Raw genomic sequence first — 10,000 nt, forward strand, 5'->3', positions numbered from 1 at the left:
CGCGCTGCCTCACACACACGCTTATAGAGACCGGAACACGCTCTACACACATCCGGCAAACGCCCTTTCAAAATAAAAGACTCAGCATTAATTATGTTTAATCAATGAGAATAGTTCAACAGTTTGAGAACGTGTGTCAACTGAAATGAATTTAGGGATATTATCCTCTATAGACCATAATATTTAGAGATATTATCATTACAGACCATAATATTTAGAGATACTATCCTCTACAGACCATAATATTTAGAGATATTATCATTACAGACCATAATATTTAGAGATATTATCCTCTACAGACCATAATATTTAGAGATATTATCATTACAGACCATAATATTTAGAGATATTATCATTACAGACCATAATGTCATCAAAAGGTCCAGAGAGTCTGGAGAAATCTCTGCACATCAGCAGCAAGGCTGAAAAACAACATTAACACACACACACACACACACACACTATATCCAGACGTATTTATCAAATATTAAATCTAATGGCGTTTTTCCATTACATGGTACCTGCGTCTGTTTTCCATTGCAGATTTTAGTCCCGCCTCAGCGTGGCTGGTCGTTATGCCGGCTCGACGCACATCAGGCCACTTGAGCTTGTTCTACAGTTCTATGGAGGCTCCACCAGAGCTTTCTCCGTAGCCTGTGTAGCCTGTGTAGCCTGTGTAGCCTATGTAAAAGTGGCCTGATGTTTATACTTGTGCGCTGGTGTGTGCGTGGAGCCAGCATGTGTGTGTGTAGTTAGGCTGCGGTGAAAGCTCTGCTGGAGCCTCCGCAGGACTGTAAACAAGCGGCGCCGCAGTAAACTGCCGTGACCTAACGTACACACACAGAACGTGGAAGGTGTGTTGATGCCAGAAGACACATTTAGTTTCTAAAGAAGCTGGAGGCAGCAAAAAAAAACACAGCTGGCTAAACTGTTTAAAAACAGCTGGTTTGTTCAGGACGCCCCCGTCTGTCGCTTTCACGTCACCTTTTCGGCTCGCCTCAGCTCGCTGGGAACCTCGACTGAACTGGTACTACATAAAGTACCTGTTAACAGGTACCAGAGACTACATAAAGTACCTGTGAGCAGGTACCAGGGACTACATAAAGTACCTGTTAGCAGGTACCAGGGACTACATAAAGTACCTGTTAGCAGGTACCAGGGACTATTTTTCGTAATGGAAAACCAAAAAAGGCGAGTAGAGTCGAGCTGGTAATTTACATAATGTATAAATGTATAAATGTGTAAATGTGACGGGGAATAAAAAGAACCAAAACGTCCCAAATATCAACATTTATTTTCTTCAACATCAGTTTCATAAGTTAAACATCTGGAACATCTGCAGAGATATTTCCAGTCACATGACTTCACTCAGACAGAAAAGAGGAACCAACATTAATATTCACTTAAACAGATCATCTATGTTGCTATGGAAACGTATTGCTGCCTGCATCAGTGACATGTTACTACGGCAACAGATTACTGTAATAACAAGATATTCTAACATCATAACAACAAGGTTACAGCAGCACGTTGTAACGTTAGAACGTTCTCTAACGTTAGAACGTGCTGCTGTAACCTTAGAACGTTCTCTAACGTTAGAACGTTCTCTAACGTTAGAACGTGCTGCTGTAACCTTAGAACGTTCTCTAACGTTAGAACGTTCTCTAACGTTAGAACGTGCTGCTGTAACCTTAGAACGTTCTCTAACGTTAGAACGTGCTGCTGTAACGTTAGAACGTTCTCTAACGTTAGAACGTTCTCTAACGTTAGAACGTGCTGCTGTAACATTAGAACGTTCTCTAACCTTAGAACGTTCTCTAACGTTAGAACGTTCTCTAACGTTAGAACGTGCTGCTGTAGCGTTAGAACGTTCTCTAACGTTAGAACGTGCTGCTGTAACCTTAGAACGTTCTCTAACGTTAGAACATTCTCTAACGTTAGAACGTGCTGCTGTACCGTTAGAACGTTCTCTAACGTTAGAACGTGCTGCTGTAACATTAGAACATTCTCTAACGTTAGAACGTTCTCTAACGTTAGAACGTGCTGCTGTACCGTTAGAACGTTCTCTAACGTTAGAACGTGCTGCTGTAACATTAGAACGTTCTCTAACGTTAGAACGTGCTGCTGTACCGTTAGAACGTTCTCTAACGTTAGAACGTTCTCTAACGTTAGAACGTGCTGCTGTAACATTAGAACGTTCTCTAACGTTAGAACGTTCTCCAACGTTAGAACGTGCTGCTGTAACATTAGAACGTTCTCTAACGTTAGAACGTGCTGCTGTAACATTAGAACGTTCTCTAACGTTAGAACGTGCTGCTGTAACATTAGAACGTTCTCTAACGTTAGAACGTGCTGCTGTAACATTAGAACGTTCTCTAACGTTAGAACGTTCTCTAACGTTAGAACGTGCTGCTGTAACATTAGAACGTTCTCTAACGTTAGAACGTTCTCTAACGTTAGAACGTGCTGCTGTAACATTAGAACGTTCTCTAACGTTAGAACGTGCTGCTGTAACATTAGAACGTTCTCTAACGTTAGAACGTTCTCTAACGTTAGAACGTGCTGCTGTAACATTAGAACGTTCTCTAACGTTAGAACGTTCTCTAACGTTAGAACGTGCTGCTGTAACGTTAGAACGTTCTCCAACGTTAGAACGTGCTGCTGTAACGTTAGAACGTTCTCTAACGTTAGAACGTGCTGCTGTAACGTTAGAACGTTCTCTAACGTTAGAACGTGAGTGTATTGGGGGTTAACTCCCTCAACCAAACGTGATGTTTCCTATATAATAATCTGATATCTCTCATCATGTAGACGTTGGTATCTGTGTGTCGGAGTCTGAAGGGAAGACAGATCAGAAATAATAACTCAGATTAAAGATGAAGGAGACCAGATCTGAGGAAAGGGTTAGGCTTCATTTTAATGTTTAGATGATTTTATATTCATACGGCCGAATAATGGCGGGAAAACTAAAATATCTTCTTATTACAATCAACTGTGGCAGTGCTACAACTCTACAACTTTACAGAGAAACACTCAGGGACATTTAAATTAATCTCACACACACACACACACACACACACACACACGAGTCTGTGTGTGTGTGTCTGTGTGTCTGTGTGTGTGTGTGTGTGTGTGTGTGTCTCTGTGTGTGTCTGTGTGTGTGTGTGTGTGTGTGTGTGTGTGTCTGTGTGTGTGTGTGTGTGTGTGACTCTGTGTGTGTGTGTGTCTGTGTGTGTGTGTGTCTCTGTGTGTGTGTGTGTGTGTGTGTGTGTGTGTGTGTGTGTGACTCTGTGTGTGTGTGTGTGTGTGTGTGTGTGTCTCTGTGTGTGTCTGTATGTGTGTGTGTGTGTGTCTCTGTGTGTGTGTGTTTATCGGAAGTCCTCAGCACAGAACATGCCCTTGGCTCGGCGAAGGATGGAGTCCTTGGCGGCGTCGTAGGGGTGCTCCTTGGATGGGATCTCCAGCACGGCGGGGATGGACTGCACGTGGCCGTCGATGGCGTGGCGGATCATCTCGGCGATGAACTGGTTGATCAGGATGATGCCGATGTCGCTGCGAGCCAGGAAACTCCTGCAGAGAGAGAGAGAGATATACTGAGAAGGAGAGTTCATGTTGTCAGACGAGACTAAATATAAACATGTATGTATGTGTGTATATATATATATATATATATATATATATATATATATATATATATATATATATGTTTTAGAGCTTGTATGTAACGAGCTGCAACGTTAGTTAAAGGGCAATAGTGCAGCTTGTATTTACTTTCACAGAAGTGCTCGTTTTATTATTATTATTGTTATTATTATTATATTATTACTATTATTACTATTATTACCATTATTATTATTATTATTATTACTATTATTATTTTTTATTATTATTATTACTATTATTATTATTATTATTATATTATTATTATTATTATTATTATTATTATTATTATTATTATTATTATAATAATAAGCAGTAGTTCTCCCTGTCCTAAAAGCGTTTACTTCCTGGTCTAGGGACATTAATTAACAGGTGTTCATCAGGTGTTAACAGTTTAATAAACAGAATATAATATGATCTAAATCCTTCAGATGTGAGGACTCATAATGAACTATACATGTGGCATTTATGTTTTAGATTTTAACTTTTAAACTCTGACGTCACGTAGTTTAACATCAATATACAGTAAGTCTATGTTACAGCCTATAGGTTTACATGTATTTTAATTCATTACATGTTCCAGGCCCTTTATCCATTATACAAGCTGCTCTGAAAGTACTGACAGCATAATATGATCAATTCAATTGTAGGACATCAGTTTATGTGACCAGAATGCATTGTAAGTCTAACATTGATTGAACATTGGCGCCATCTACTGGATCATTTACACTAATTGCCTGTTTATAAGCTTCATACATCTGTTTACATGTAACGTTATGTATGTATGTGTATATGTATGCATGTATACACTTTATTATACACAACTTATATGTGTACATAGTAGTCAAACGTTCATGTGTACCGTTACCTTGTTCATCTTTGTTTTTAGCCGTAACGTTACGTCTCTTTCTGTGTTGAAAGCAACACAAAGTGTGATTACACTTACTTCTGATGAAAACATATTAAATACACTGTAAGTTCTTTATTTATTAAGTATCGTTGCAGATACCCCCAAATTAAAAGAAAATCTGATTTGAGTCAAAGGCCCCAAGATCTCCCCTCTGTTCTTTATCTAGTTGGCCATAACCCAGCAGAGCTGAGAGCAGCCAAGTCACGGACTTATTTATTCTGGAATGGCTCAATGTCACTCAAGCCCCTTCATATCTGTTGTAACGTTAGGAGAGTACCCTGAGTGCTTGATTTGGTTCTATCTTTTGAGTGAATTGATGTTGAGTGTTCATTCAGAATTTTAATACTTTTTATGAGCATGATATTATTAGCCACACATTATGAGTAACGCATAAGCACCAGAAAGTAAGAAAAAGAACACTAACAACATGTGAATCTAAACTATGGGAATATACTGTACTCTAGTTATCAATATTAGAGGAAAAGTCACACTGACGACGTACGTAGTTCAGACGTCTGTAGATAGTGAAGGTGTCTGGTGTCTGTAGATAGTGAAGGTGTCTGTAGATAGTGAAGGTGTCTGGTGTCTGTAGATAGTGAAGGTGTCTGTAGATAGTGAAGGTGTCTGGTGTCTGTAGATAGTGAAGGTGTCTGTAGATAGTGAAGGAGTCTGTAGATAGTGAAGGTGTCTGTAGATAGTGAAGGAGTCTGTAGATAGTGAAGGTGTCTGTAGATAGTGAAGGTGTCTGGTGTCTGTAGATAGTGAAGGTGTCTGTAGATAGTGAAGGTGTCTGTAGATAGTGAAGGAGTCTGTAGATAGTGAAGGTGTCTGGTGTCTGTAGATAGTGAAGGTGTCTGTAGATAGTGAAGGTGTCTGTAGATAGTGAAGGTGTCTGTAGATAGTGAAGGTGTCTGTAGATAGTGAAGGTGTCTGGTGTCTGTAGATAGTGAAGGTGTCTGTAGATAGTGAAGGTGTCTGTAGATAGTGAAGGTGTCTGTAGATAGTGAAGGTGTCTGGTGTCTGTAGATAGTGAAGGTGTCTGTAGATAGTGAAGGTGTCTGTAGATAGTGAAGGTGTCTGTAGATAGTGAAGGTGTCTGTAGATAGTGAAGGTGTCTGTAGATAGTGAAGGTGTCTGGTGTCTGTAGATAGTGAAGGTGTCTGTAGATAGTGAAGGTGTCTGTAGATAGTGAAGGTGTCTGGTGTCTGTAGATAGTGAAGGTGTCTGTAGATAGTGAAGGTGTCTGTAGATAGTGAAGGTGTCTGTAGATAGTGAAGGTGTCTGGTGTCTGTAGATAGTGAAGGTGTCTGTAGATAGTGAAGGTGTCTGTAGATAGTGAAGGAGTCTGTAGATAGTGAAGGAGTCTGGTGTCTGTAGATAGTGAAGGTGTCTGTAGATAGTGAAGGTGTCTGGTGTCTGTAGATAGTGAAGGTGTCTGTAGATAGTGAAGGAGTCTGTAGATAGTGAAGGTGTCTGGTGTCTGTAGATAGTGAAGGTGTCTGTAGATAGTGAAGGAGTCTGTAGATAGTGAAGGTGTCTGTAGATAGTGAAGGTGTCTGTAGATAGTGAAGGAGTCTGTAGATAGTGAAGGTGTCTGTAGATAGTGAAGGAGTCTGTAGATAGTGAAGGAGTCTGTAGATAGTGAAGGTGTCTGTAGATAGTGTAGGTGTCTGTAGATAGTGAAGACGTCTGTAGATAGTGAAGGTGTCTGTAGATAGTGAAGGAGTCTGTAGATAGTGAAGGAGTCTGTAGATAGTGAAGGTGTCTGTAGATAGTGTAGGTGTCTGTAGATAGTGAAGACGTCTGTAGATAGTGAAGGTATCTGTAGATAGTGAAGGTGTCTGGTGTCTGTAGATAGTGAAGGAGTCTGTAGATAGTGAAGGTGTCTGTAGATAGTGAAGGAGTCTGTAGATAGTGAAGGAGTCTGTAGATAGTGAAGACGTCTGTAGATAGTGAAGGTATCTGTAGATAGTGAAGGAGTCTGTAGATAGTGAAGGAGTCTGTAGATAGTGAAGGAGTCTGTAGATAGTGAAGGTGTCTGTAGATAGTGAAGGTGTCTGTAGATAGTGAAGGTGTCTGGTGTCTGTAGATAGTGAAGGAGTCTGTAGATAGTGAAGACGTCTGTAGATAGTGAAGGAGTCTGTAGATAGTGAAGGTGTCTGTAGATAGTGAAGGTGTCTGTAGATAGTGAAGGAGTCTGTAGATAGTGAAGGAGTCTGTAGATAGTGAAGGTGTCTGTAGATAGTGAAGGTGTCTGTAGATAGTGAAGGTGTCTGTAGATAGTGAAGGTGTCTGGTGTCTGTAGATAGTGAAGGTGTCTGTAGATAGTGAAGGTGTCTGTAGATAGTGAAGGTGTCTGGTGTCTGTAGATAGTGAAGGTGTCTGTAGATAGTGAAGGTGTCTGTAGATAGTGAAGGTGTCTGTAGATAGTGAAGACGTCTGTAGATAGTGAAGACGTCTGTAGATAGTGAAGACGTCTGTAGATAGTGAAGGTGTCTGTAGATAGTGAAGACGTCTGTAGATAGTGAAGGTGTCTGTAGATAGTGAAGGTGTCTGTAGATAGTGAAGGAGTCTGGTGTCTGTAGATAGTGAAGGTGTCTGTAGATAGTGAAGGTGTCTGGTGTCTGTAGATAGTGAAGGAGTCTGTAGATAGTGAAGACGTCTGTAGATAGTGAAGGAGTCTGGTGTCTGTAGATAGTGAAGGAGTCTGTAGATAGTGAAGACGTCTGTAGATAGTGAAGGTGTCTGTAGATAGTGAAGGTGTCTGTAGATAGTGAAGACGTCTGTAGATAGTGAAGGTGTCTGGTGTCTGTAGATAGTGAAGGTGTCTGTAGATAGTGAAGGTGTCTGTAGATAGTGAAGGTGTCTGTAGATAGTGAAGGAGTCTGTAGATAGTGAAGGTGTCTGGTGTCTGTAGATAGTGAAGGTGTCTGTAGATAGTGAAGGTGTCTGTAGATAGTGAAGGTGTCTGTAGATAGTGAAGGTGTCTGTAGATAGTGAAGGTGTCTGGTGTCTGTAGATAGTGAAGGTGTCTGTAGATAGTGAAGGAGTCTGTAGATAGTGAAGGTGTCTGTAGATAGTGAAGACGTCTGTAGATAGTGAAGGTGTCTGTAGATATTGAAGGTGTCTGTAGATAGTGAAGGTGTCTGTAGATAGTGAAGGTGTCTGGTGTCTGTAGATAGTGAAGGTGTCTGTAGATAGTGAAGGTGTCTGTAGATAGTGAAGGAGTCTGGTGTCTGTAGATAGTGAAGGTGTCTGTAGATAGTGAAGGTGTCTGTAGATAGTGAAGGTGTCTGTAGATAGTGAAGGTGTCTGTAGATAGTGAAGGTGTCTGTAGATAGTGAAGGTGTCTGTAGATAGTGAAGGTGTCTGTAGATAGGTGTCTGTAGATAGTGAAGGTGTCTGTAGATAGTGAAGGTGTCTGTAGATAGTGAAGGTGTCTGTAGATAGTGAAGGAGTCTGGTGTCTGTAGATAGTGAAGGTGTCTGTAGATAGTGAAGGTGTCTGTAGATAGTGAAGGTGTCTGTAGATAGTGAAGGTGTCTGTAGATAGTGAAGGTGTCTGTAGATAGTGAAGGTGTCTGTAGATAGGTGTCTGTAGATAGTGAAGGTGTCTGTAGATAGTGAAGGAGTCTGTAGATAGTGAAGGTGTCTGTAGATAGTGAAGGTGTCTGGTGTCTGTAGATAGTGAAGGTGTCTGTAGATAGTGAAGGTGTCTGTAGATAGTGAAGGAGTCTGTAGATAGTGAAGGTGTCTGTAGATAGTGAAGGTGTCTGTAGATAGTGAAGGTGTCTGTAGATAGTGAAGGTGTCTGTAGATAGTGAAGACGTCTGTAGATAGTGAAGGTGTCTGGTGTCTGTAGATAGTGAAGGAGTCTGTAGATAGTGAAGGTGTCTGTAGATAGTGAAGGAGTCTGTAGATAGTGAAGGTGTCTGTATATAGTGAAGGAGTCTGTAGATAGTGAAGGAGTCTGTAGATAGTGAAGGTGTCTGGTGTCTGTAGATAGTGAAGGAGTCTGTAGATAGTGAAGGTGTCTGTAGATAGTGAAGGAGTCTGTAGATAGTGAAGACGTCTGTAGATAGTGAAGGTGTCTGTAGATAGTGAAGGAGTCTGTAGATAGTGAAGGTGTCTGTAGATAGTGAAGGAGTCTGTAGATAGTGAAGGTGTCTGGTGTCTGTAGATAGTGAAGGTGTCTGTAGATAGTGAAGGTGTCTGTAGATAGTGAAGGTGTCTGGTGTCTGTAGATAGTGAAGGAGTCTGTAGATAGTGAAGGTGTCTGTAGATAGTGAAGGAGTCTGTAGATAGTGAAGACGTCTGTAGATAGTGAAGGTGTCTGTAGATAGTGAAGGAGTCTGTAGATAGTGAAGGTGTCTGTAGATAGTGAAGGAGTCTGTAGATAGTGAAGGTGTCTGGTGTCTGTAGATAGTGAAGGTGTCTGTAGATAGTGAAGGTGTCTGTAGATAGTGAAGACGTCTGTAGATAGTGAAGGTGTCTGTAGATAGTGAAGGTGTCTGGTGTCTGTAGATAGTGAAGGTGTCTGTAGATAGTGAAGGTGTCTGTAGATAGTGAAGGTGTCTGGTGTCTGTAGATAGTGAAGGAGTCTGTAGATAGTGAAGGTGTCTGTAGATAGTGAAGGAGTCTGTAGATAGTGAAGACGTCTGTAGATAGTGAAGGAGTCTGTAGATAGTGAAGGAGTCTGTAGATAGTGAAGGTGTCTGTAGATAGTGAAGGAGTCTGTAGATAGTGAAGGAGTCTGTAGATAGTGAAGGAGTCTGTAGATAGTGAAGGTGTCTGGTGTCTGTAGATAGTGAAGGAGTCTGTAGATAGTGAAGGTGTCTGTAGATAGTGAAGGAGTCTGTAGATAGTGAAGGTGTCTGTAGATAGTGAAGGAGTCTGTAGATAGTGAAGGTGTCTGTAGATAGTGAAGGAGTCTGTAGATAGTGAAGGTGTCTGTAGATAGTGAAGGTGTCTGTAGATAGTGAAGGAGTCTGTAGATAGTGAAGGTGTCTGGTGTCTGTAGATAGTGAAGGTGTCTGTAGATAGTGAAGGTGTCTGGTGTCTGTAGATAGTGAAGGTGTCTGTAGATAGTGAAGGTGTCTGTAGATAGTGAAGGTGTCTGTAGATAGTGAAGACGTCTGTAGATAGTGAAGGTGTCTGTAGATAGTGAAGGTGTCTGGTGTCTGTAGATAGTGAAGGAGTCTGTAGATAGTGAAGGTGTCTGTAGATAGTGAAGGAGTCTGTAGATAGTGAAGGTGTCTGTAGATAGTGAAGGTGTCTGTAGATAGTGAAGGTGTCTGTAGATAGTGAAGGAGTCTGTAGATAGTGAAGGAGTCTGTAGATAGTGAAGGAGTCTGTAGATAGTGAAGGTGTCTGTAGATAGTGAAGGTGTCTGTAGATAGTGAAGGAGTCTGTAGATAGTGAAGGAGTCTGT

At 41.0% G+C, this 10,000-nt stretch overlaps 3 protein-coding genes across 5 annotated transcripts in view; all 3 read right to left on the minus strand.

Annotated features, from left to right (window-relative positions):
* lta4h (leukotriene A4 hydrolase) overlaps positions 1 to 52 on the minus strand; it is an 18,684-nt gene extending 18,632 nt beyond the window's left edge. For all 3 annotated transcript variants that reach the window (XM_031321525.2, XM_035995913.1, XM_031321526.2), the window contains exon 1: positions 1 to 52. This exon is cut by the window's left edge and continues 182 nt beyond it. In XM_031321525.2, the coding sequence (XP_031177385.2) occupies positions 1 to 52 (52 nt within the window).
* A 1,223-nt stretch (positions 53 to 1,275) lies between these two features.
* LOC116065889 lies at positions 1,276 to 3,067 on the minus strand. Its single transcript, XM_031321517.2, has 2 exons — positions 1,613 to 3,067; positions 1,276 to 1,576 (listed from the first exon to the last, which is right to left on the minus strand). Exons 1-2 carry the CDS (start codon positions 2,572 to 2,574, stop codon positions 1,504 to 1,506), a joined length of 1,035 nt encoding a protein of 344 aa, XP_031177377.1. The 5' UTR covers positions 2,575 to 3,067; the 3' UTR covers positions 1,276 to 1,503.
* Positions 3,068 to 3,245: 178 nt separating this feature from the next.
* Positions 3,246 to 10,000, minus strand: part of atp6v1f (ATPase H+ transporting V1 subunit F) — an 11,198-nt gene continuing 4,443 nt past the window's right edge. Inside the window, exon 2 of the mRNA XM_031321521.2 lies at positions 3,246 to 3,570. Within this exon, the coding sequence (XP_031177381.1) occupies positions 3,369 to 3,570 (202 nt within the window). The 3' untranslated portion in view covers positions 3,246 to 3,368. The remainder of the gene's footprint in view (positions 3,571 to 10,000) is intronic.

This window comes from Sander lucioperca, chromosome 20, assembly GCF_008315115.2.
Source record: "Sander lucioperca isolate FBNREF2018 chromosome 20, SLUC_FBN_1.2, whole genome shotgun sequence".
Taxonomy (NCBI): domain Eukaryota; kingdom Metazoa; phylum Chordata; class Actinopteri; order Perciformes; family Percidae; genus Sander; species Sander lucioperca.